Source organism: Pseudorca crassidens, chromosome 9, assembly GCF_039906515.1.
Source record: "Pseudorca crassidens isolate mPseCra1 chromosome 9, mPseCra1.hap1, whole genome shotgun sequence".
NCBI classification, from domain to species: Eukaryota; Metazoa; Chordata; class Mammalia; order Artiodactyla; family Delphinidae; genus Pseudorca; species Pseudorca crassidens.
In genome coordinates this window covers 45883716-45909644 of record NC_090304.1, presented here as the reverse complement: position 1 = coordinate 45909644, position 25929 = coordinate 45883716, and the positions used below count along the sequence as shown (strand labels likewise).

The window sequence follows — 25929 nt, the reverse complement described above, 5'->3', positions numbered from 1 at the left end:
CATCCATGTTGTTGGGTTAGCAGTACTAAATTCCTTTCTACAGCTAAATAGTATTCTACTGCATGGATATACCACAATTTGTTTATTCATTCACCTGTGGATGGACATTGGGTTGCTTCTAGATTTTTGGTTATTACATATAATGTTGTTGTGAACAGTTATGTATGAGTCCTTTTATGGGCATAAGGACTTCATTTCTCTTGTGTAACTGCCTAGGAATGGAATGCTGAATCACCTGGTAGGTAGGTATGTTTAAATTTTTAAGAACTGTTTTCTCAAACAATGGTATAATTTTATATTCCCACCAGCAGTGTTAGAAAGTTCCAGTTCTTCCACATCCTTGCTAACACTTGGGGTGGTCAGTTTTAAAATTTTAGTCATGAAAACAGGTATTTAGTAATATCTTATTTTGATTTTAAGTTGCATTTCCTAATGATAAATGATATCAAGTATCTTCATGTGCTAATTTTTCACCTATATATCTTTGATGGTCAGTATAAATGTTTTGCCATTAAAAAAAATAGGTTGGTTGTTTCTTATATATTGTTTTGCGAATTCTTTATATATTCTTGATACGAGTCCTCCAGCAGACATGATTTGCAAATGTTTTCTCCCACTCTGTGATTTGTCTTTTCATTTTTGTAACAGTGATTTTTGAAGAACAAAAGGTTTTAATTTTGACAAAGTCTAATTTATCAATTTTTTCTTTTATGGATGATGCTTTTGGTGTTGAATCTAAGATATCCTTGCCTAATAACCCAAGATCACAAGGATTTCTTCCTATGTTTTCTTCTAGAAGTTTTATAGTAGATCTTACATTTAAGATCTATGATCCCTTTTGAATTAATTTTTATATTGATGCAAGGTATGGGTCAAAGTTAATTTTTTTTTTGCATCTGGAAATCCAATTGTCTGGTACCATTTGTTGAAAAGACTAGTCTTTCTCTACCTATTGCTTTAAATTTTTTTCATTAAAAATTTTTAATTGAAATATAGCTGATTTTCAATGTTGTATTAGTTTCTGGTGTATGGCAAAGTGGTTCAGTTATATATATATATATATATAATGGTTTATTACAGGACATTGACTACAGTTCCCTGTGCTATATATATAGTAGGACCTTGCTTTTTATCTATTTTAAATGTAGTAGTTTGTATCTGCTAATCCCAAACTCTTAATTTATCCCTCCCCACCCCGTTTACCCTTTGGTAACCATAAATTTGTTTTCTAGGTCTGTGAGTCCGTTTTTGCTTTGTAAATGTTATTTGTATCATATTTTAGATTCCACAAATAAGTAACATCGTATTTCTACCTATTACTTTTGCATCTTTGTCAAAAATCCGTTGTCCATATATATGTATGGAACTATTTCTGGACAGTATTCCATTGATCTGTTTGTCTATCTTTGTACCAATTACCACACTGTCTTGATTATTATACTTTTATAATAATATCAGATAGTGCTAGTCCTCCACTTTTGTTCTTTTTCAAAGTTGTTTTGGCTATTCTAGATCCTTTGCATTTCCATATGGATTTTAGAATAAGTTTGCCAATTTCTACAAAATAGCCTCCTAGGAGTTTTATTGTGATTACACTGAATCTTTAGATTAATTTGGGGAGACTGACATCTTAACGACATTGAGTTTTCTGATCCATGAACAACAGGTATTTCTTGATTTATTTAGGTCTTTAATTTCTCTTAGTAATGTTTTATAGTTTCAGTGTCCAGGTCTTTAATGTATTTTGCTAGATTTCTTTCATGTTTTTTGATACTGCTGTAAATGGTAATGATTTTTAAGTTTCAGTTTTCCAATGGTTTATTGCCAGTATTGATTTTTGTATACTGAGCATGTATTCTGCAGCCTTGCTAAACTCATTTATTCTAGTAGCTTTTTTTCTTTTATGGGGGGGGGCGGGGATAGATTCCATGGACCATCATGTTATTTGTGAATAAAGATAGTTTTACTTTTCCCTTTCTAGCGTGGATGTCTTTTTAAAATCATTTAATTTTTTTCTCCAAATGTTCAATTTAATTTAAAAAAAATTTATTTTGGCTGTGCCAGGTCTTAGTCGTGGCACGAGGGATCTTCATTGTGGCATGTGGACTCTTAGTTGTGCATGCGGACTTCTTAGTTGTGGCACGCAGACTCTTAGCTGCGGCATGTGAGATCTAGTTCCCCGACCAGGAATGAAACCTGCGCCCCCTGCATTGCGATCATGGAGTCTTACCCACTGGACCACCAGGGAAGTCCCATGAATGTCTTTATTATTACCATTTTCTTGCCTTATTGCATGGCTATGACCTTTAGTACAATGTTGAATAGAGGTGGTGAAGCAGGCATTCACATCTTGTTCCTGATCTTAGGAGGAAAGTGTTCAGTCTTTCACTATTAAGTATGATGTTAGCTGTACTTTTTTTTTAATAGATACTATTTTTAGTTTGAGAAGATTCCTGAGAATTTTCACAAGGAATGGATATTGTATTTTGTCAAATGCTTTTTCTGCATCTATTGAGATGATGTATGGTTTTTTTAAAGTTCCTTAATATGGTGAGTTACACTGATTGATTTCAAATGTGAAACTGTGCATTCCTGGAATAAACCCCATTTGACCATGGTATATTACCTTTTAAATATATTGTTGAATTTGATTTGCTGAAATTTTGTTTAGAAAATTTGAATCTATGATCATCAGGGATACTGATCTATAGTTTTCTTTCCCTGTCTTTGTCAGACTTGGGTAATGCTGGCCTCATAGACTGAGTTGGGAAGTACTCCCTTTGCTTAAATTTTCTGTTAAGAGTTTTTGTAGAACTGTTATTATTTCTTCCTTAAATACTTGGTAGAATTTACCAGTGAAGCCACCTAGGCCTGAAGTTTTCAGTGTGGAAAGATTTTAACTACAATTTCAATTTCCTTAATAGACATAAGCGTATTCAAGTTATGTATTTCTTCTTGAGTGAGTGGGGTAGTTTGTGTCTTTCAAGGCATTTGTCCATTTCAACTAAATTTTTAATTTTATTGATGCAAAACTGTTCACAATATTCCCTTATGGTCCTTTTAATATCTGTAGAATCTGTAGGGATGTTATCGTTCTCATTTCTAATATTGGTAATTTGTGTCTTTTCTTTGATCAGTCTGGCTAGAGGTTTATTAATTTTATTGATCTTTTCAAACAAAAGCTTTTGGTTTCATTAGTTTTCTTCTTGGCCACAAGATCTGGGGGGCCTAAAGGCAAGTCTGTTTCAAATAAATTTAGCCTTATTGTATTATGTAGAATTGGGAATGACAGGCATCTCAGCCTATAAATTAATTCTATGTGAGCATTTCCCCAAATATGCTGATGAACAGAGTTTTAGGCCTCTTTCAGTCATCATCTGGATTCTGTTGTTCAAAATAATTTTGCATTTATCTTGATGAAGAGAAAAAATATACAGATTTAAAATACTAAGACTAAGCTGTTTGAGGCATTTTGGTTTTGTTTTCCATTATGGAGTAAAATCTGCCAATTTCACTTATTTATAGGAAGAGAATCTGAAATGGAATTTGGAGAAATATGAATTTATAGGGTCTTATTTTTTGCCCATATGCCATTAAGTACTTTGTAAAATTTAAAGGCCCATAAAAGTAAGCTATGACTCAAATCCCAGGAGAGATCAACATTTTGGGAATAAAATATAATAAGTTAAAACTGGATTTTGCTTTCAGGAATTAGAAATATTAAGCTACAAGAGACCCTATATTTAATGGTATCAACATTTTAAAAATTATGGGTATGTTAGACACACCCTAGAAAAATAGGTAGCTAACACTAGTTTTTGTTATTTCACAGATTAAGATTTAATAAACATTAATTGTATACCTTCTGTACTGTGCCAATCACTTCACATAAAATTTTTAATCCTTCTGCTATATATACATATATAAAGAAATTGAAGCACAGAGAGGCTGAATAATTTGTTAAAGATCAAAAATTAGTAAATGAGACTGATAGGCAAACTCAGACTTACTTTATGGGCTCAAATATTAAAAGCTTTAATGTGAAGTTGCTTTGTTATAAATCAGCTTGGAGTGTGTCAACTTTTGCCAATTTTCAGTTGACTGGGAAGCAGGCAGACACCAGAAACTCTTGAATACACCATGAATCAATTAACTGCAGTTATTTTGCCAATATGCATGGATAAATTTTAGAGTAATAGACCTATGTGAGGGCGACTTAGCTCCTCACACATGCACTCACAGGGAAAGCTCATATCTTTAAAAGGCAAATAGGTTTTCTCTTTGGAATAGGACCTAGCATAGTGCTGGCATATGGTAACTGTAGGGAGAATCATACCACAAAGCCAGACCAGAGTGAGTCAATTTACAATTTGAATAAACTTCAAAGGCAAAGTTATAACGGTTACTTGCTTTTCTCAAAGTAGCAAATAATGAGAAAGTTCTAAGACGCACTCAAAGATTTACTCTAATGCTGGAATAAAGGAGATGCTTTTCATATACGTCATGCTTTCATTCATATTATACATATCTTTTCCCTTAGTATTATATTTTAAAAGGAAATTTTGGGTAAAAAAAATTTTTGTTTTGTATTTGGATGTATTTTCCTTCTGAATTTGGTTCAACTATTTTAAGAAAAGGAAGCATCCTGTAATGATATCATTTGAGCTAAGCCAATTTCTTTTAGAAGCAACAAAAAATCTGCCAGATGTTGCTATTATGAAACTGTGATCTAGCATTTATAATTCATCTGACACCTGGATACACTGGCACAAACAATGGCTTTTTATATGATGAGGCAGTTCTAATTTGAGATCAGCGCTTCATCTGTTTTCTTTGTAACTCTATTAGTACTAATGGGCAAGTCTAGGCATACGTCCATGGACTGCCTTTTGGCATTCGGCATGTTAGAAAAGGTTAATAAGCAGGGAACACATTCCACCTGGGGAAGTTTTGCTAGCTGCTGCATAATTTTGCACTTATTTTTAAAAATGTTGTTGAGGCTTGGCTCTGTTTTGTGCTCCTGAGAGACTGAGGATAGCACTAATTCGAACTGTCTGGCAAAAGCCAGAGTCATGTAGAGCATTAGTGTTCACTTGAAAGGTATTCGAAGAAGGCATTTTCTAATGCCTAAAACCACTATGTAGGAGATGATGAAACGCTACCTTATAATTAAGTCAGCAAGAATCAAAAGCTCTGTTTGTTAACTACAGTCTTCTGTTTTTGAATGAATAAATTGTCCCTTTTCAGCACAAAATAATCTACTTCACCAAAACTGACACCTGTCATAGCCAAGCATTCTTTAAATACTGCAATTAATGTCATACACTCACTTTGCCATGACTTGCCTGAACTTAGGTTATTATGTGTGAGAGTATTAAGTTGAAGGGTTCAGACAAAGTTTTAAAAATTTATATTTTAATTTTTTTTAATGTAGTATGGCCAGATTTGAAATCATACTAAAGGGGTGTTCAGACCCGGAACAATATTATTTTCTACAGTTTGTGAAGCATTCACTTACAAATAATTGAGTTTTCATTAAAAGTCAACTTTTGTTTTCAGTTTCAGAACTGAAATTTCTTACTGATTGTGAGTAGGTTCTTTCGCTGACTCTAATATTTAGGTATGCAGAATTCTGCAAGTTGAATATGGGTATTTAACACATTTAATACTGTATTTAACTTAAGCCAAATTCAGCCATACAAACTCAGTCCCCAGCAACTCTCCCTCAATTAGAGGAAAGGAATTTTTAAAAGGTAAAAGTTGAAAACGAGGTGGGGAGAAAGGGAGGGGAGACAGTAGCAGGCCAAGAAAATTCAGAAAGATGGAAAACAGAAGGAAGAATAGCAGAAAATGACAGGAGATGAGAAGCTACACTGGGATGAAAATGATTTGAAAAGGTAACAGTTTGCCCTGTAAACCCAGAAAGGCTCAGGACTCAGAGGCCCAAGTCCTATATAGGAGGAAAAGGGGGGCTAAAAATGAGAACTAGTTTTAAGTCTAGAGAGGCAGTGGTGAGACCTCCAGGGTCCTTTCCTATCTCATGTAGTCTTTCCTGCCTCATGACTACCTTCTTGCAAGCAAGAGATTAGAGGTGTGTTCTCTGGAAAAACCAAACTTGATAAGTTCTGGACTTGGGAACACCATGCACAACTGGGTTAATGATGAGACTGAAAACAGTACAGAAAAAGTAAAACTCTGCACACTTAACTGGGATTTCCCTGGACCAGGCAGCCAGGGTTATAAGTACTTTCCTGGGTATCACAATGGCAAATTTTTCTCTAGAGAAACTAGAGAGCTGCTGGGTTTTTTTTTTTTTTTTTAGAACTCCAGTTTACTAAGAAGTTGGACTTACTAATTAAAAATTTTTTTTCATATTCAGTGAAGTATAATTTAAATATACTAAAATTTCCCTATTTTAAGCCTACAGGTTGATTAGTTTTGGTCACTGTTCATTTGGTTATACATTTGTATAACCACCACCACAGTGAGGATACAGAACAGTTCCCTCATCCTATAAAGTTTGCTCATGTCCTTTCGAAGTCGACCCCCTCCCCTGACCACTGGTACCAGGCAACCACTGATCTGTTTTTCTACCACTACCATTTTGCCTTTTGTAGGGTTTCCTATAAATGAAATCATATATTGTGTAGTCTGTAGTCTTTTTTACCCATTTTCCCCATTTTTATTGAGAAATAATTGGCATACATCACTGTATAGGTTTAACGCTACAGCATGATCGTTTGAATTACATATACTGTGAAATGATGACCACAATAGGTTTAGTTAACATCCACCATCTCATATAAATAAAAAGAAAAAAAATTTTCTCCTTGTGATGAGATTTTTTCTTTTATTTTATAAATTTATTTATTTATTTTTGGCTGCATTGTGTCTTCGTTGCTACGTGCAGGCTTTCTCTAGTTGCGGTGAGCGGGCTTCTCATTGCCGTGGCTTCTCTTGTTGTGGAGCACAGGCTCTAGGCGCACAGGCTTCAGTAGTTGTGGCACTCAGGCTTAGTAATTGTGGCTCGCGGGCTCTAGAGCGCAGGCTCAGTAGTTGTGGCACATGGGCTTAGCTGCTCCATGGCATGTGGGATCTTCCTGGACCAGGGCTTGAACCTGTGTCCCCTGCATTGGCAGGCAGATTCTTAACCACTGTGCCACCAGGGAAGTCCCTTATGATGAGATTTATCTGACTTTTTTCATTGATCATGATTTTAAGACTCATCCATATTGTTGTGTATATTAACATTTCATTCCTTTTGCTTGCTGAGTAGTATTCCATTGCATGCATGTACCAGAATTTGTTCATCTGTTCACCAGCTGATGGACAATTGGTTTGTTTTTCATGCTACTCCTTTATAGTCGCACCCATTCCCCTCCCCCACTATCTCCAAACCCTCACAACCAATAATTTATTCTGTATCTCTATAATCTTGTCATTTTGAGAATGTTATATAAATGGAATCATACAGTATGGGACCACTGGAGATTGCGTTTTCTTCACTCAACATCATGCTCTTGAGATCCATTCAAATTGTCGCTTGTATCAGCAGCTCACCCCTTTTCATTGCTGAGTAGTGTTCCATGGTATGGATGAACCAGTTTGTTTAGCCATTTACCTGTTTCAGGACATTTTGTCCCCTCCCTCCTGCAATTTCTGGCTATTATAAATACAACTTCTATGACAATACTTTCATATTTGAACCAAGTTTCTTATAAAAAGCATACTGTTACGTCATGTTTTATTTAGACCATTTCCATTTTTAATGCAATTATTGGTATGTTAGGGCTGAAGTCTGTCATTTTACTTTTTGTCTTCAGTTTGTTCTATTTCTTTTTCTTTCTGTTTTCTTTTCCCTGCCTTCTGTGGATTACCTGAACATTTTTTAGAATTTTATTTTGATTTATCTATAGTGTTTTTGAGTGTATGTCTTTATGTAGCTTTTTTAGTGGTCGTTCTGGGTATTACATTACATATCTTGTTACTGTCGACTGGTGTTGACATTTTAGTGAAGTGTAGAAACCTTACTTCCCTTTACATCCCTTTGTGCTCCCCCACTTATAATTGTCTTAACTATTTCCTCTACATATATTGAGAACATCAAAAACTGTTATAATTTTTGCTTCAACCATCAATTTAGAAAACTGAAGAGGAGGAGAAAAGTCTATTGTATTTATCCATATTTTACTTTCTGTTGTTCTTTATTCCTTCCTGATATCCCAAGATTCCTTCTTTTATCATTTATTTTCTGCTTGAATAATTTCCTTTAGCCATTTACATCTATGATCCATTTCAGGTAAATTTCTGTGAATGATGTAAGGGTCAGGGTTCATACTTTTTTATATAGATATACAGTTATTCCAATACCATTTGTTGAAAAGTTTCCTTTCCCCATGTCTCATTTTATAATTGTTTTCTGTGGGGGAAGTTGTCATTAGAGTTTTAATCCCTCATTTGTGGAAACAGCAGTTAAACTTACTTCCTTTAAACTTTATTTCACCCTTTGAAATCTGAGGATGTTATATGAAAAATATTATATGAAAAAGGGACAGTTACAAACTTTTATTTCAGCCATAAAAAAGGTTTAAGTTAATTTTAGGATAAAAATATGTGAAACCAAAAATATGGATATTTTCAAATGCCTATGGATGATATCTTAAAATAATCAGTAAAGAAGTTTGTAAACAAGTGTCCTATTCTCAGTTTAATTCTTTTAAAAAAGTTGACATGGGAATTCCCTGGCAGTCCAGTGGTTAGGACTCCATCCGTGCCTTCACTACCAAGGGCCTGGGTTCAATCCCTGGTCAGGAAACTAAGAACCTGCAAACAAAGCAGTGTGGCCAAAAAAAAAAAAAAAAAAAAAAAAAAAGTTGACATGGATTCAGTTTAATTCTTATTAAAAAAAGTCTACATGGGTGACTTTACCTGCCAGTCCTCTCATTCCCCACTGTTTTGATTACTGCAGCTTTGTAGTATTGTCTGAAGTCTGGGACAATTATGCCTCCTGCTTTGTTTTTTTTTCCTCAGAATTGCTTTGGCAATTCTGGGTCTTTTATGGTTCCATATAAATTTTTGGATCATTCTAGTTGTGTGAAAAATGTCATGGGTAATTTGATAGGGATTGCATAAATCTGTAGGTTGCTTTGGGTAGTATTGCCATTTTAACAATATTAATTCTTCCAACCCAAGAGCATGGGATATCTTTCCATTTCTTTGAGCCCTCCTTAATTTCCTTTATTAATGTTTTATAGTTCTCAGTGTAAAAGTCTTTCACCTCCTTGGTCAAGTTTATTCCTAGGTTTTTTTTTTTTTTTTTGGTGCAATTTTAAATGGTGCAATTTTAAAAGGTACTTTTTTTTTTTTTTTTACATTCCCTTTCTATTTCATAGTTAGTGTAAAGAAATACAACTGATTTCTGAATGTTAATCTTGTATCCTACTACTTTGCTGAATTCATTTATTAGATCTAGTAGTTTTTGTGTGGAATCCTTAGGGTTTTCTATATATAGTATCATGTCATCCACATATGGTGACAATTTTACCTCTTCCCATCTAATTTGAATATGTTTTATTTCTTTTTCTTGTCTGATTGCTGTGGCTAGGACTTCCAATAATATGTTGAATAGAAGGGGTGAGAGTGGGCATCCTTGTTCCAGATTTTAGTAGGAAGGCTTTCAGCTTTTCACCATTGAGTATTACATTGGCTGTGGGTTTGTCATAAATACCTTTCATTATGTTGAGATATGTTCCCTGTGTACCCACTTTGGTAAGAGTTTTTATCATGAATGGATGTTGAATTTTGTCAAATGCCTTTTCTGCATCCATTGAGATGATCATGTGGTTTTTGACTTTTCTTAATGTTGTGTATTACACTGATTGATTTGCATATGTTGAACCATCCTTGTGAATGTGTGATGAACCTCACTTGGTTGTGGTGTATGATCTTTTTTATGTGTTGTTGGATTTGGTTTCCTAATATTTTGTTGAGAATTTTTGCATCTATATTCATCAAAGATATTGGCCTGTAATTTTCTTTTTTGGTGGGATCTTTGGTTTTGGTATCAGGGTGATGGTGGCATCACAGAATGTCTTTGGGAGTGTTCCCTTCTCTTCAGTCTTTTGGAAGAGTTTGAGAAGAATCCGTATGAGTTCTCCTTTGTATGTTTGGTAGAATTTGCCTGTGAAGCTATCTGGTCCTGGCCTTTTGTTTGCAGGGAGATTTTTTAAATTACAGATTCTGTTTCACTTCTAGTGATCAGTCTGTTCAAATTATCTATTTCTTCTTGATTCAATTTAGGTGGGCTGTATGTTTCTATAAAGTTGTCCATTTCTTCTAGGTTGTCAAATTTGTTGGCATATAATTGTTCATAGAATTCTCTTATGTTTTTTTGTATTTCTGTGGTATCAGTTGAGATTTCTCCTTTTTTATTTCTTTTTTCTCTTTGGGTTCTCTCTCTCTTCTTCTTGGTGAGCCTGGCCAGGTTTGTCAATTTTATTTACCCTTTAAAAGAACCAGCTCTTGGTTTGATTTTTTCTGTGTGTTTTTTTTTAATCCCTATATGTTCTTTAAGTGTGAACACCACATTATGAAGATTGTGATTTTAATTTTTAAAGATATCCACTTTTATACGCCAAAGACATTAAAAGCAAGTCAACTGCTTCATCTGGTATTCAACTGCATAAAGAGTGATTTTTTTTTCTTTTTATAAATTTATTTATTTTTGGCTGTGTTGGGTCTTCATTGCTGTGCACGGGCTTTCTCTAGTTGCAGCGAGTGGGGGGCTACTCTTTGGTATGGTGCTTGGGCTTCTCATTGCAGTGGCTTCTCTCGTTGTGGAGCATGGGCTCTAGGCGTGAGGGCTTCAGTAGTTATGGCACATGGGCTCAGTAGTTGTGGCTCACGGGCTCTAGAGCACAGGCTCAGTAGTTGTGGCGCACGGGCTTAGTTGCTCTGCGGCATGTGGGATCTTCCTGGACTACTACTTCTTCCAGGGATCGAACCCATGTCCCCTGAACTGGCAGGCGGATTCTCCACCACTGTGCCACCAGGGAAGCCCAAGAGTGATATTATTTCAATGCAGGGGTAAAATTGGTTGAGTGTACTTATTAAGACAACAGAGGCATCCAGTGAGGAGCCTTAAGAACCTTTCAAGTGAAATTTTGACATTATTATATTCAAATTGGACATGAGGAAGAGTAATTCTTTAAGAACTGTAGAGCCACTGAAAGTTTTTGTTTGTCTGCTTTAAAGGTTTTTTGTAAAAGAGAGTAACAGCTTCATATCTGAGCATTCAGAAGATGTTATTAGCAACTCAGGACACCCTAGATGGTCTTGATGAAGGGTGGTGAGAGCCTCAACAAGGCTGAACCAGGTGGTCATTCAAATTTTCATTTATACATATTTATTGAGGGTCTACTACATTCCAGAGACTAAAATTATAATTGCATTAGATATTAGGGATATGAAGGTTAATATAACATAGACCCTTCTCCCAAGAATTCTCAGTCTAAGTAGAAGGCAACAGACACGTACAAATAGATAGATGCTAGTGTACAGATGCTACCGAAGAAGTCTGTACACGGTTCATAAGAATACAAATGAAGGGGCCAGGAAAAGGTTCAAAGATTACTTAGAATCATGGAATAAAATATAGTGCTGAGAACAGTGCCTGGTGCATAGTAAGCGGTCAAGAAATATCAGTAATGATGACTGCAGATGGTAGTGGGATATAGGCATGAAGGCAGGAAATAGCCTGTGCATAGCATAATAAGACAATGTGCAGGATAAGAAGTGCTTTCATGAAGAACTTGTAGGCGTTCAGCTATCCAGAAGTGAGAAAAAATGCTTGCTCCTCCCCTTTAGTCTCAGTTAAGCTTTCTGTTTCAGAGACAATGGGCTTCAAACTTCTCCCTCATGTACTTGTCGAAAGATGTCTGAATAAAAAAGCTAATATTCAAACAGGAAGCAAATATATAATTTGCTGCAAAGAGTTTAAAAGTATAAGCTCAACCTTGTGACCAGCTTCTCCAGATACTACTCAAATCAACTAAAATTATTCAATAGGTCTTTCTTTTCTTTAAGAAGCTGATGGGAGCAATCAAAAACATAACCTCCAGTGTTTGTGTATGTAGGGGATGGGGTCGATGGAAAAGTCACTGCTAATGGGTATGGAGTTTGTTTTGGGGTGATAAAATAATCAGAAATTGCTTGTGGTAATTGCACAACTCTGAATATACTAAAAACTACTGAATTATACACTCTAAATACATTTTTTAAAAAATTATGAAGTGAATTGATAAAGCTGATCAAGTGATTAATGGAATAAAAAACAAAACATAACCATACATAAGATGATCTAGTTCCAGTACTGGTTCCTAAAAACATTTTTACTTTTCTTTCCAACAGACACTTGAGGCCAATGTATTTCAATTTCAAAGAGGATCACTGTTCTGACAAATATGTTTGACATGCCAGAACCCATTCACTGTTGTGGTGCAGACGAAACAGGCTATAAGTGTCAACCTTACTTTTTCTAGGCCATTTTAGCCACTGGTGCCAATGCCTTCAACTTTTAAACCCAGTGCCATCCAATTCTCAAGCCCAATACTGACCAAGGCCTGAGATGAAGGTAAGAGGGAGCCCAGAGCATTCACATCTCCCCCACTCCCAGCTCCTACTGGGTTTGACTGGATTATATACCTGGGTTTCTGTCTGGTCTCTTTTTTAAAAAATAAATTTATTTTATTTATTTATTTTTGGCTGCGTTGGGTCTTCGTTGCTGCATGTGGGCTTTCTCTAGTTGCGGTGAGCGGGGGCTACTCTTCATTGCGGTGTGCAGGCTTCTCATTGCGGTGGCTTCTCTTGTTGCGGAGCACGGGCTCTAGGTGCACGGGCTTCAGTAGTTGTGGCGCACGGGCTTAGTTGCTCCGCGGCATGTGGAATCTTCCCGGACCAGGGATGGAACCCGTGTCCCCTGCCTTGGCAGGCAGATTCTTAACCACTGCGCCACCAGGGAAGCCCTCTGTCTGGTCTCTTGATTAGCCCTAATTATGCCACCCAGTAGAACTGAGCCATTGTTCTCAACCTCAGAGGCTTGCCTGGTCGGGCCCTGATTCTTTCTCTAGGGGTTTAGCTCTACCTCCTATATTTTCAGGCATAAAGTAGGGTCCTCCCCAAATGGGAAGACCACGTGCTGGATTTCAGGCTTGGCCAACACCTAGAGAGTTTTACTGTTCTACACTAGATCAAACCTTCTTCGAGAACAAGCCAAGTTTGCTCCGTTACATTAGATGGTAATTTAGAGTGCTGCCCACTTCACTTGGGAGCCAGCTCGATAGCCAGCTCAGCTAGCCTAGTTTCAGAAACCAACTAGTTTTTTCTTTTCCATTTCCAGGAAGCTACTGCTGAGATTTTAGCAAGTCTTACGGCTGAGTCCATCAGAGCTGTGACATAAAGGTACCTGGCACAGCAATGCAATGCTCAGTAAATGCTAGGTCTTTTCTTTCTCTCGTATCAAGTCGATTTAAGCTTGCTCTACTTACCTGGTGTACACAATCTAAGAACTGTAGGAAGACTGGAGTGAAACCACTGCCCTGACAGCTGAGGGTCAAGCTGCTCCGCTGACTGAATTTATGACCAAAAGAGAGCCACTCTTTTTCGACCAGCATCCGGAAGCCTTCAAGTGTCCTATAAAAGGGGTCACTGAGTAACTGAACCAGGGAGGTCACCTAGGGTACAAGCAGGTTGGATACTTCATTACTTTCAGTCCTGAAAAATTCCTGCTTCTAAGACAAAGCACTTCCTTTTGATGACTGACAGCTAATTAACAAGCAAAGTTACCTGGATGGCAAATTTGTTCACTAACTGCTCCAGGACAGCTAAGTGAATTAATTCTACAAACTTTCCATTAAAAACTGAGACTCAAATTCATTTTGGCTACATTTTCCTTCAGAGGAGAATTAAGAATTTAATCCTTGCCTGGCCAGTTTGCTGACTGTGGCCTTCTTCTAGGTTAATTAATAAGGTCAGAGGATCAGTTCAAACCTACATCTACTTTTTGGCAGATGTAGATTAATGTTTTACTGTAGATTATACTCGTACTTTTCCTTTTCACTCTGGAGTGAGTAAAGAAGGGGCTTACAGAGAACCAGAGAAAGGACTGACAAAACATGGGAAGGATGGTCCATGTCCTACACTGCTGGTCATGCTTGCATGATGCTTCTGTGGTGTGGGAGCCTGATGCCCTGAGCCAGAGCTCCAGGCTCTGTAGGGCCTGGAAACTCACGGCACAGAGCTTTTTGATGGATACCAGGTGGTGTTTAACAGAGGACTTTCTCTGTCCATAAACACATTAGTCATTATACAAAAGATTCATCTGCAGAATTTTAAAATAACTGAATTAAAATACAAATATAAAATTAAATATCTGAAAATATGTTTTAATAATTTACTTGTGCAGTGATGTCCCAGCCTTCTTCCAAACACACCAAAACTGAGGAACCATTCTCAAGTACTTCTGATACAACCACAGCAAGCTGCAATATCCTGTGAAGCTAAGAGTTAAGAAAGGAGGCCACAATTAGACCAAGTGCTTTCTGAGCACCAAGAACAGACAGACTTGCTATCAACCTTAGATAATCAAACAAGTTAGGGATTAAAATATTTGGACAAAAGAATCATATGAATTTTAAATACTTAAAGTTCTTTGTCAAAATCAAGATTAAACAATGACACATTTTAAAACAATGTGTTCAAGTGATACTTAATGAAATAAACTGACCGTACAAGATTCCCCTCAAAGCAGAAGAGCTATAATTCTTTCCAGTGGAAAAGAGTGAGGCTCTATGTGGCCCTCGCAACATAGTTATTAGATTTAAAATTTGTTCTTATGTGATATAGTGAGTTCTATTTCCGACGGCTACACAACTTTGTAAATATACTAAAAAGTACTGAATTGTATACTTTTTTTCATTTAAAAAACCTCTAATATTAGAGAAAATATACCTACAAAAAAATCTCAGGAGAAAGAAAAATATTACAAAATATATATAATGCATCTCCCCAGAGAAATTACAAAAGATATTGCTTCTATCAAATGTGAATTCTATACTAAAGTATTTGTACTGTGTATTAAATGGGAAGAAAACTTTTATTTGTGCTCAGCTTTTTAAGCCAAGACAACTGACTCCAAGTCCCTAATGAACAATTAGGGTGTGAGCAAAGCACATAGATTTCAAAACTAAATGTGTAACATTCTGGTTTAAAAAAATTTTAAACATTACTTGACATAACTTGTAGAATGAATCCAACTCTGAACTAAAACAAAACACTCCCACCCCCATATTTTAAACAGAGGTAGGCTATTATTTTTTTAAATTATTTTTTTAACGTCTTTACTGGAGTATGATTGCTTTACAATGGTGTGTTAGTTTCTGCTTTATAACGAAGTGAATCAGCTATACATATACATACATCCCCATATCTCTTCCCTCTTGCGTCTCCCTCCCACCCTCCCTATCCCACCCCTCTAGGTGGTCACAGAGCACCGAGCTGATCTCCCTGTGCTATGCAGCTGCTTCCTACTAGCTATCTGTTTTACATTTGGTAGTGTATATAAGTCCAAGTCACTCTCTCAGTTCATCCCAGAGCTAGGCTATTTTAAACACAGGAACAAGGCACATGTCCTCTTCAAGAATGGGAAGGTCCTCATTCACTGTTCCTATAACACAACTATTACCAGGCCTGAATTCTCTTGGGCTTAGCATGTGCTCCGAGTTAACTTTTAAACTGCCAATATCCCAAGTGGGGCAACGTTTTCCATTGTTTTTAGTCACTAACTTCTGATATGAATCCACTTTGAAGTAAGGAGTAGAACACAGAATAGGAGAAACATAGATGGATAGGTTGAGTGGTAGGAACACTTTGGGGCTGGGGCTTATAACTTAGGGACAGCAGGGGGTATTGATCAGCTCCTTCCATGGGTACTCAAAGTATCCTGAATTGCCTTAACAGTAATTAACACAGCCTCATATAATAGCTAATTGTATATGTGGCTGTTTTCCTAGAGTTTAAGTACCCTTGAGAATTGTCACTGCCCTGGGTACTTACATCATTTCCTGGCTTTTTTTTTCTTTTTAGTCCAATGTACTGTGGGAAACAACCCTTTTTCCTCCTCAAGAGAAGCAGGAGGAAAAAAAAAAAGGCGGGAGGCTTGGAGGTCAATGTGGACAGGGGATAGAGGGGCTGTGTGCTCCTACAAGGGGGGAAGGAATAATGGACATAGCACCAGGGGCCTAAAGACAAGGCTGAAGGCTGTATTGCAGAGAGGCTCTTGGCCAAATATCTGCATCAGTGTCTAAAACATGCATGTCATAAACACCTTTCTTTCTGTGGTTTGGAAGAAATGTGGGTTAGGTGTGCTGGCATAACTATTTCTCCTTAATTTCTCAATAAGCGTTCAATTAAAAACATCCCAAGCTTGACTTAGCTGAAAGAAGGATATGTGGTTTTTCCTAAACCTTAGGTAGGCTTCAGGGCAACCAATGTGCCTTTGTTGGGCTGGCTTGGGAGTGAAGCCACAGTCCAGAGACACAGAACAGGCAGAGACAAATAGAAAGTGAGAAAGTAAGAGGAAAAGCCCCTTGGAGTCACCTAGCAATCACATCCTGTCCTGGATCCTCACTCTGTTAGTAACAGAGCAGGAGCCCTATACATACATGTTGTTTAAATTTGTTGTATATCAAAAAGTTTCCATCTAAAAATAATAATCTCCTTCTTAGCATCCTATGGAGACCAAGCAAGTTTCAACAACAGAGAGAAAAACCCAGGCATGGAGAATTCTACCCCTTCATTTCCTGTATCACATGGTTCCCTGGAACTGAAAGCCCTTTACAGAGGGCACACAATCAAGGGAGAATGTCAGGTAGTGGGGAACATAATATTTTTTTCCTCAAATATCAATTCTGTATACCCTTGGGCCTCTCTTTTCTTGAGTTATAAGATAAGCTGCTCCAGACATTACCTGTGGGAACCACTCAGAGTCTCCCAGGGCTCTCAGGAAGGTCACTTCTGAGTCAGTAGGGATGGTGCTTGGGACACAAGCTCTCATCAGTTTTTTAAAACTGGCTTTCACTTGTCGGATGTCATGAAATTCAACAGGAACAAACTCACAATTTAAAGCAAATTCTAACTTGAAGTTCTGTGGATGAAGATGCAGAGAGAATTAGGCAGACGACGTGTTATAGGTAAAAAAAAACAATGTTTTCAACAGGGTAATGCTTAGTGATATACAGTTAGTTGAGGCCAAAGAGCTGCAGGGGCTGCAGTGGATCAAGAAAGTCAATCATTTTTCGCTAATGTGTCAGTATTGCTGGAAAGAGCCATTCAGTAAAGTCTAGTGGTTTGACTTAGCTTGCTGTCATTCTGAGAACTTGAAGAGGCTACTAGTAGACTGGAACCTGATGGAGCTTATAGGACCAAATATAAGCTACTTACAAGGCCATGAACCTGGAGGTCTAAGGAGGAACCAATGACGCCTGACAGCATGATTAATCTAAAACTGTAAACTAAGTCTCCCCAAGATGTGAATTATAATTAAAAGGTAATATGCTGTTGAGGTTCCAGAGCTCTACAAATTAAAGTTTATAGACATACACATTTGTTTCTTATTATGCAAGTAAAACATAGTCATTGTGAAAATGAAAAAAAAAAGCAGAGATAAACACTGAGAAGAATATAAAAATCACTATCTCACTGCCCTACGACTACTAATATTGTATTCTTTTAAAGCCAATAATAAAAAAATACATATACAGTAAAACATGAAAGGCTTTGTTGATTTCTAACTTTTGGACAATTTTTCACTCAGTATGACACATATATCAATCTTTGTTTCAGTATTTTTATCATTTATATTTTTAATCCATATGGAATTTTTTCTATGTGAGTTCGCAATTTTAACTAAAGAATGCTAAATTGGTGGCCCATTGAAATAGTTTATTCTGATAATCTAGTTGCCTACTTCTGAAGACGATTTAAAAGTTCTCTAACTTCTTACGCCAAAGAAAGAATGAATTAATTTTCTCATGTTCTTTTCACTTTCTTCACATTCTGCCCAAATTACTCTACTGGATCATCTGCTTTTCTAAGAGTAAACTGCTTTTTGGAGATTGGCTGTACAATAATATGAATGTACTTAGTTAGCACTGCTGAACTGTACATGTTAAGATGGTAAATTTTATGTTATTTGTATTTTACCACAATTAAAAAAAATTGCTGCCAAAGACTTACATATTGGGTCTGTTTCATGTTTTATATTGGTTACTTTATTTTTTAAAGGCCTATTAAAATTTTAAAATAAAAAGTAAAAACCCCCAAGTTGTTTTTCTTAAACAGCATTACCAATGTATATTAAGGAAAAAAAAAGTTTCTTTGTCTTAGTAATTCCACTTTTAGGAAGCTAGCCTAAAGAAATAATCTAAAATGTACGAAAAAATCCTCTAGTGGAGTGTATCTCCAATAAAAAATAAAAATAAAAAGCTATATGCTTGAAAATGTGACTGCAATTTTACATATAGATGATAAAGAAAGAAACCGAAACATCCAACAAAACAGAAAGTTATGGGACTTCCCTGGTGGTCCAGTGGTAAAGAATCCACCTTCCAATGCAGGGGACGCGGGATGATCCCTGGTAGGGGAACTAAGATCCCACATGCTGCGGGGCAACTAAGCCCGCGCGCCACAACTATTGAGCCTGTGCACCTCAACTAGAGAGGCTGCGTGCCACAAACTACAGAACCTATGTGCTCTGGAGCCCGCGTGCCACAACTACAGAGCCCATGCGCTCTGGAGCCCACGCGCCACAACTAGAGAGAGAAAACCCACACGTCACAACTAGAGAGAAGCCCGCGTGCCACGCCAAAAAGATCCCTCATGCTGCAATGAAGATCCCACATGCCATGATGAAGACCAGACACAGCCGAAAAATAAAAATAAATAAAAAGAAAATAAATATTAAAAAACGGACTGAATGTTTAAAAAAAAAGTTATGCAGTGATTAAAATAAATATGAAATGTATTACACAACATGGAAAGATGGCTTGAGATAAAGAACTTAGCACTATGAGAACATGAGTTCTTTTCTGTTAGTTTTTTTTTAATCTTTTTTTGCTTTAAACGTTCTATGCAATTCAAAACATATTATTACAATCCAGATATATTTACCAAGACATTTAGACATTTATATTCCTGAGTATAGTTCACTGTGCTATACAGTAGGCCCTTGTTGGTTATCTACTTTATTTTTTAAAATTTTCATTGGAAAATTGACTTACAGTGTCGTGTCATATTGGTTTTTTTTAAAACATATAAAAAATAGTTTACTTTTCAGAAAAACTAGATTCCTTTCCATTTCCCAACCATACTTGAGCTAGGTATACCTACCTTATAAAGCAGGAGTTATCAACCATCGTGTTCGACACACTGTTAAGATTATGAAGAATTTGTTACTAAGTATAAGATATTAAAGTATGTGAATTAAAAAAGGTAAATAAGGGCAATTCCAGATTGTTTAGAATGAGTCACTCTCACTTATTTACTTTCCTATGTTTCCTTTGTTGGGATAAAAAGGTGTGGAGCTGCAACTAGGCAGCGCTGTGCTGGCTAGACTGTGGCACACGTCAGACAGATATGCACCCATACCCTACAGACACAGTTGAATTAATAAAAAGCAAAATGTGAAGGAATATACAAAAATCCTAATAACTATTGTGCCAGAAATTATGTTTGGAATTATGTTTTTAAAATACAGTATTTTATTGATGAAAGAAAGAGAGAAAGGAGGGAGGGAGAGAGGGAGGAAAGGAGGAAGGGTCCCAATTGGTCAGTCTTTCTTACTCATATATGCATGATCACACAGCTTATCTGAGGACTGATGTGCAAAGGGAATAGCAGAGGTGAGCATTCAGGAGACAAACCTTGGGGAGTGACTCAGATCATAAATAAGAGGTGTGCTGAAGTGGGCAAAGTCTGTGCTCTGGGAAAGACACTGGTGCCAAGGAGGCTGTGCAGGCATCCCTGGACTACTGTTGAAAAATGTCCCAACTATTTTCTGGATATAAAATTATCTGCTGTATCAGAAGACACGTGTGCATATTTAAAAATTGAGCGTTACCCAGCAGTTTCATTCCCTCTACCCTAAAGCTTGGTGACTAAGTGACTGCAGTAGTCCAGGCAGTGGGAGAAGAGCTAGCAAAGCCAGACTGCCACTGAAGAGCTGACTCAGTCACTGGCATCCTGAGGACCAAGCATGTGGGATCCTGCTCACAGCCTCCATTTTACAGTTCAGCTGAACATCTGTCTAGATTGTCCAGTGCTCACTGGGGCACTGGACTAAACTTTGAGGGGATTTCTGAATTAACAAATACTTTTAGGGACTTCCCTGGTGGTCCAGTGCCTAAGAATCCGTCTTCCAATACAGGGGACGCGGGTTCGATCCCTGATCACAGAACTAAGAGCTCACATGCTGCAGGGCAACTAAGTCTGCGCACTGCTACTACTGAGCCCGCACGCCACAACTAGAGAAGCCCGTGCGCCACAACGAAAAGCCCGCGTACCGCAATGAAGACCCAGCACAGTCAAAATAAAAAACAAAAACAACCCCCCCCCAAAAACCCCAAATACTTTTATTTCCCACACACCTGTCAGTAGTAATGAAATTTATTCTGTAATGTGTGAACTGCAAAAACATTAAACCCCAAGGAATTATTGTTGCTTTTGGAGATAGAGACTATCTTTACAATTTATGGGACTTGAGCATAGTGAAGCTCTTTAACATAATAATTTAAAAGTAAGAATAAAGGGGCTTCCCTGGTGGCGCAGTGATTAAGAATCCGCCTGTCAATGCAGCAGACACTGGTTTGAGCCCTGGTCCGGGAAGATCCCACATGCCGCAGAGCAACTAAGCCCGTGCACCACAACTACTGAGCCTGTGCTCTAGAGCCTGTGAGCCACAACTACTGAAGCCTGTGCGCCTAAAGCCTGTGCTCCGCAACAAGGGAAGCCACCGCATTGAGAAGCCTGTGCACCGCAATAAAGAGTAGCCCCCACTCGTCTCAACTAGAAAAAGCCCGTGCAGCAACGATGACCCAATGCAGCCCAAAAAAAAAAGTAAGAATAAAGTTGATTACCAGCTAATATCTTACATTTTCTGACATGTCTTAGGACGTGTCACTCTATATAGTCTTGAGAACCCTTAAAGAATGTAACTTAAGAAGTGTAGCCTTGGCCTTCCCTTGCCTCCATATGCAGTGCCATGCTCTTCTTTCCACTCTTCCTTCCTGCAGCTTTATCAATAGGTTTACAAGAACAAAAACATCTGTTTTGCCATGGGCACAGACTCCTATGGAAGCTGAACTAAGACAGTGGAAAAACACAGCCTGGATAAGCCTTATTTTTTTAATGTACACTCCCTAATATTCATGATATTTATGCTGATTTTAAAAATGATTATGAATAAGCACTTGTTTTCATGCCTAATAAATATGCATTGTGTGTATGCATGTGTATCTCTATCTATATAAGTACAGGTAGACATACATGTATACATACACATGAGCTAATTTTTTTAAAGATTATTAACTCCAGGTTAAGACTCCATGCAGCAAAAAAGAAAAAAAAATTTCTAGGAAAGCTGGTTTATGAAATAAGTTTTATACACTGCCTTCACGTATCCATGAAGTTTCTAAGTGAGAAAAAGAAATCTTACCCTTAGCTGCGACTTCTCACCAAATATATAAAGGGCTGCTTGGCGTTTCAAGAGCTGGTTTTGCAGGTAAGTGCTGTTACTGAAGGACGTCGAGTGATCCTTGCCTGCCAGCCGGGCGCCAACATCAACGAAGGATGTTGGAGAGCTGATCAGGCGAGCGCTAGAGCGAAGACTTGCCCAAACACCTTCACAAAAGTCAAAACAATTGAGTGAGATAATCTGATGTGAGAATGACACTGAATAGGGGAAAAGATGCATGCTCTGTGGGTACAGTTTTAGAGGTAACAGCAAATTAATTCATCTAAGTAATCATGTATCATATTGGTCATTTGTCATTTACTTTTGCATCATATAAGCATTATTAATATAGTATTTCAAAAATCATTTGGCTCAGAGGAACCTAATAAGTCACCCAAGTCAATTCTATTTTTGTATACTGATAAAAATTCAGTAATTATAAGTAAATACTGGTATCATAAATAGAGTGCACTGGCTCTAGGAAAGAAAAAATGTGGGCAGGATGCAATAATGAAGCCTAGGAAGGAGAACGTGGAGTAAATTTCTCAGGGCTTCAAAAAAGAAGGAACATTATTCTGCTTTAGTCAGTCAATTTAACCATAAAACCACATTAAGAAATAAATTAGAACTTTACTAAACCCACTAACATCTGAGAATTAATATTTGTGTATCATGCCAAAATAATGTAATTTTAAGTCAGTATAAGTTATATTTTAGTCTTTTTTCCCCCAGTATCCAGGAAAAACAGTGAGAAGTTATAAATTTAGTAATGTGCATTTCACTGAATCTTAGGAAGCTTTATTTAAAAGGTATAGTCAGAAGCAGATGTCTTCTAAGGGAAAGGTCAAGCTAAGCTACTGGAAGGATCTCATAAGTTGACCTTAATTATATTAATTAGAAAAATCAAGGATTTCTAATATGCAAGTGAGACTATCAAATATCAAATATCTAAACACAAAGGCATATAATAAGTCCCAAATTTGACAGAGCTCCTTACAAATGCCCACAGACTGTAGCGTTCAGGCTGGTGACGGAGTCACAGTGGTGCATAACACTGCCACTGCTTCCCTAAAGTGCATTCTCTAGATTTGGAAAGGCTCTTTGAGAAGCTTTAATCTTTGCCAAATGTTAAATCAAGCCATGTTTCTAGGTGACTACAAGTCATCATGATAATGTCACATCTGCTTCTCTTTATAAGCATCTATAGGGTCAGGAGACCAGTTCTCAAGAAAAGGTATTGTAAATTTCTGCTTAACATGGATGAAACTTTCTATTACAACCTATGAGTTTTCTTAGATGTTACAGCAAGTGTTAATTTTTCGGTAAATGGCATCACAGAGGAAATTCAGAATGTGGATGAGAATAAAGATAATTTGACAAACAAATGTGAAAAAAGTCACTTGTAACACATATGCTTTCATATGAAGATGGTTAAAAAGAGTGACACATCAGGACAGATAATACAGTACCTTGATAATGGACTCTTCCCTTAGCTGAAGATTTGGGATTTGACTGAGTAAAACATTTATCTCTGTACCCATGCACTGGTAGGCAAGATTAAAGAAGGAAGAAGGAATGAAATGTATATAGCAGCAAACATCAGAGCAAATGGAGTAAGAAAAGAACAGGTTAATTTTAAACATTAAGTTAATGATAGGGGAAAAATGTAAATATATTAAAAGCAGAAGATTTGATTAACAAAAAGCTGCACGGTCACACAAAAAGATGAACTGAGTGCCTGTTAAATGAAATTTCAGCACTTGTTTATAAATATTATAAGCACAATGAAATGGACAGCGCAGCAAAGAGTGCCACTAAAAAATTATACCAAATGGAATAAGCTTTTGGAGGTTGTCATTTGGTGAGAAACAGATTTTTATAATAAAATTAAGGAATTTGGGGAGGGGTGAATACACTGGCCCTAGTATTTAAGGAGGCTGACTGATTGGCAAATACGATGTGTTGTACAACATGTTTGTTCTTTGAGCAAGGCCATCATATCAGGAATGAACCTCTAACAACCATTTGGAATAACAAAGGGCATGTTTTTGCAGTAGAGCATTAAGCATTGCCACACTATCTTCTTTTTTTCCTCTTTTCATTTGGAAATTCCATTTATTTTCCATAAGCAGATAGATAGTTACAAGCAGCAAAAATTTATGACCCTGTGACAATACCCAATGCCACTAAAAATACAGCTTGTGATGGTTGACGTAATGACTTCTCCTAAAATCCCTATTTGCACCAAAATGATAGGCAGTATCAAAGATAATACTTTTGTAATTTGAGTAATATTGTTTTTTTCCAACAGAAAGAAAGTGCTTCGTGACTTATCGCAAACTTTACCTGGTAATAACAATAATGGTGAGCGGTAAGTTACAGTTATATTCTTTCCTGAGTAAAGGAACTGCTCAAATCACTTAAGGAAAATGATTCCGTACTTATTGAGGATTGAAAACATTAATGGCAGGATTATTAAGCTATCCATTTCAAAACTGCATAAAATATGACATAATTTGATAAAAGAAAAATCATCATAAGTGATTTTTCATTTCTGCCTCACTCCTTTGGAAGTAGGAAATGAAGGGCCTTGATGGCTTTAGTGGCCAAAGGAAGTCAGAAAGCTAAGGGTTCCAGAGGCACTGGCTGATTATACACAGAGAATGCTACTGCAAGACAGAACAAAGACCTGGAACAGCATGAAAAAGGCACAGGGACTCCTGTGTGCGAGCCAGCTACTCTCCTTTCTGCCAAGGTTTTAAGCTTTCCTATTGGAATATGGATCATTAAATGCTTACAGTGAAGCCTGAGTGGTTGGTTCCTGATTCTGAGATACTGTTCCCTAAATATATCATTTTCTTATGCTAGTCCCTTGGCCTAGAATGACTTCTCCCATTTCTTTACCTGACAAACTTCTTATTCCTTAAGATCCAGGAACGATGTAAACTCCTCTGAAAAGCATTCTTGACTGTCCTCCTAGAGTTGCAGACAGCTCTATCTGAACTCTGATCCCATTGCACTGTGATTACTTGCACATTTTATTCTACTTGATTGTGTACTCCAAAGGGCAGGGACCTAATCACATTTACTCTTATATCCATGCTGAGAGCCTGATATCTAGGTACTGCAAACATTTGTTGATTATTTTCTTTTTGAAAATTGATACATATGAGCTGTTGTAGTTCTCTACTATACCTTCAACTCAATTATTTGCCCTGAAAGAATGAAAAGGGTATTAATTAAAAAAAAATTAAGCACTTTCTCAAACAGAGCCTCATTAATGAAAAACTGCCAAGTGTTTATCACCTAGCAGAAAATCAGCAATGAGAAAACGGGCTGTACTGATATGGGGCCAGCAGGGCTTGGAGAACTGTAAGTCCATCTGGCAATCACGTTAACCAAAGGCATTACACTACTGCATTGGTGGCGAGGTCTGCTTAGCTTCCTGAGTGATTCCTAGGTGTCAAATACTTGTCCTGAGCATGTAACACCGACCTGGAGCGGTGTTTTTCCAGACTGCAGGGTCCTCCTTAGTGGTTTGTGAAATCATTTTAGAAGGTCAAACCAGTATTTTTAAGGAAGTGAAACAGATTAGAGTGGAAAATACTATGAGCACTGCATGTGGTATAGATGAATATTGTTTCATGAAACTTTCGCTATAGTCTATATACATTTTGCATTGTGACTTAGTACTACCTTTGTGATATAAAATGTATATGTATACATATAGATATAAAATGTATTTCTTACTGTGAGCCATGATCAAAAGAGTTTGAAAGTTACTGGTCTAGGCCTAAGACACATTCTCCTTTATCTGCTTGCCTTTGGCCAGTGAGAAGCAACCTGGCTTAAGGTAATTTACATACAAATGTAGACTTTCCTCCCATTTCAGTGGAGTATTATGCAACAATAATGACAACAACCTCAACAATAATAATGGAACTAACATTTATTGAGCTCCTATTAATAACGAGCCACTTACTAAGTTAAGTGCTTTACATATATTATTTCATTCATTCCCCATAACTATTCTAAAGCTAGAATACTTTTTATTATCTCCATTTTACAGATGAGGACACTGAAAATTACGAAGTTTCCTGAATTGCTTAATATCATACACTAAGTGGTAGGACTGCAGCTTGAAT

The 25929-nt window shown here is 37.0% G+C and overlaps 1 protein-coding gene and 1 long non-coding RNA gene across 8 annotated transcripts in view; one reads left to right on the top strand and one right to left on the bottom strand.

Annotated features, from left to right (window-relative positions):
• The window catches only part of SBF2 (SET binding factor 2), a 459339-nt gene that overhangs the window by 17405 nt on the left and 416005 nt on the right, over positions 1 to 25929 (bottom strand). For 2 of the 3 annotated variants that reach the window (XM_067749930.1, XM_067749931.1), the window contains 4 exons: positions 21767 to 21951; positions 17024 to 17200; positions 14454 to 14555; positions 13545 to 13730 (listed from right to left, as the gene is read on the bottom strand). In XM_067749930.1, the coding sequence (XP_067606031.1) occupies positions 13545 to 13730; positions 14454 to 14555; positions 17024 to 17200; positions 21767 to 21951 (650 nt within the window). Of the gene's footprint in view, positions 1 to 13544; positions 13731 to 14453; positions 14556 to 17023; positions 17201 to 21766; positions 21952 to 23253; positions 23329 to 25929 lie in introns of all 3 variants that reach the window. The other variant, XM_067749929.1, reaches the window with a different exon arrangement.
• LOC137230473 (uncharacterized) overlaps positions 1 to 25929 on the top strand; it is a 70195-nt gene that overhangs the window by 35958 nt on the left and 8308 nt on the right. For 2 of the 5 annotated variants that reach the window (XR_010946148.1, XR_010946147.1), the window contains exons 2-3: positions 12409 to 12631; positions 13397 to 13458. This is a non-coding gene — a long non-coding RNA (uncharacterized lncRNA). Of the gene's footprint in view, positions 1 to 12408; positions 12632 to 13396; positions 13459 to 16781; positions 17060 to 24095; positions 24156 to 25929 lie in introns of those variants that run through there. The other 3 variants (XR_010946150.1, XR_010946151.1, XR_010946149.1) reach the window with 3 other exon arrangements.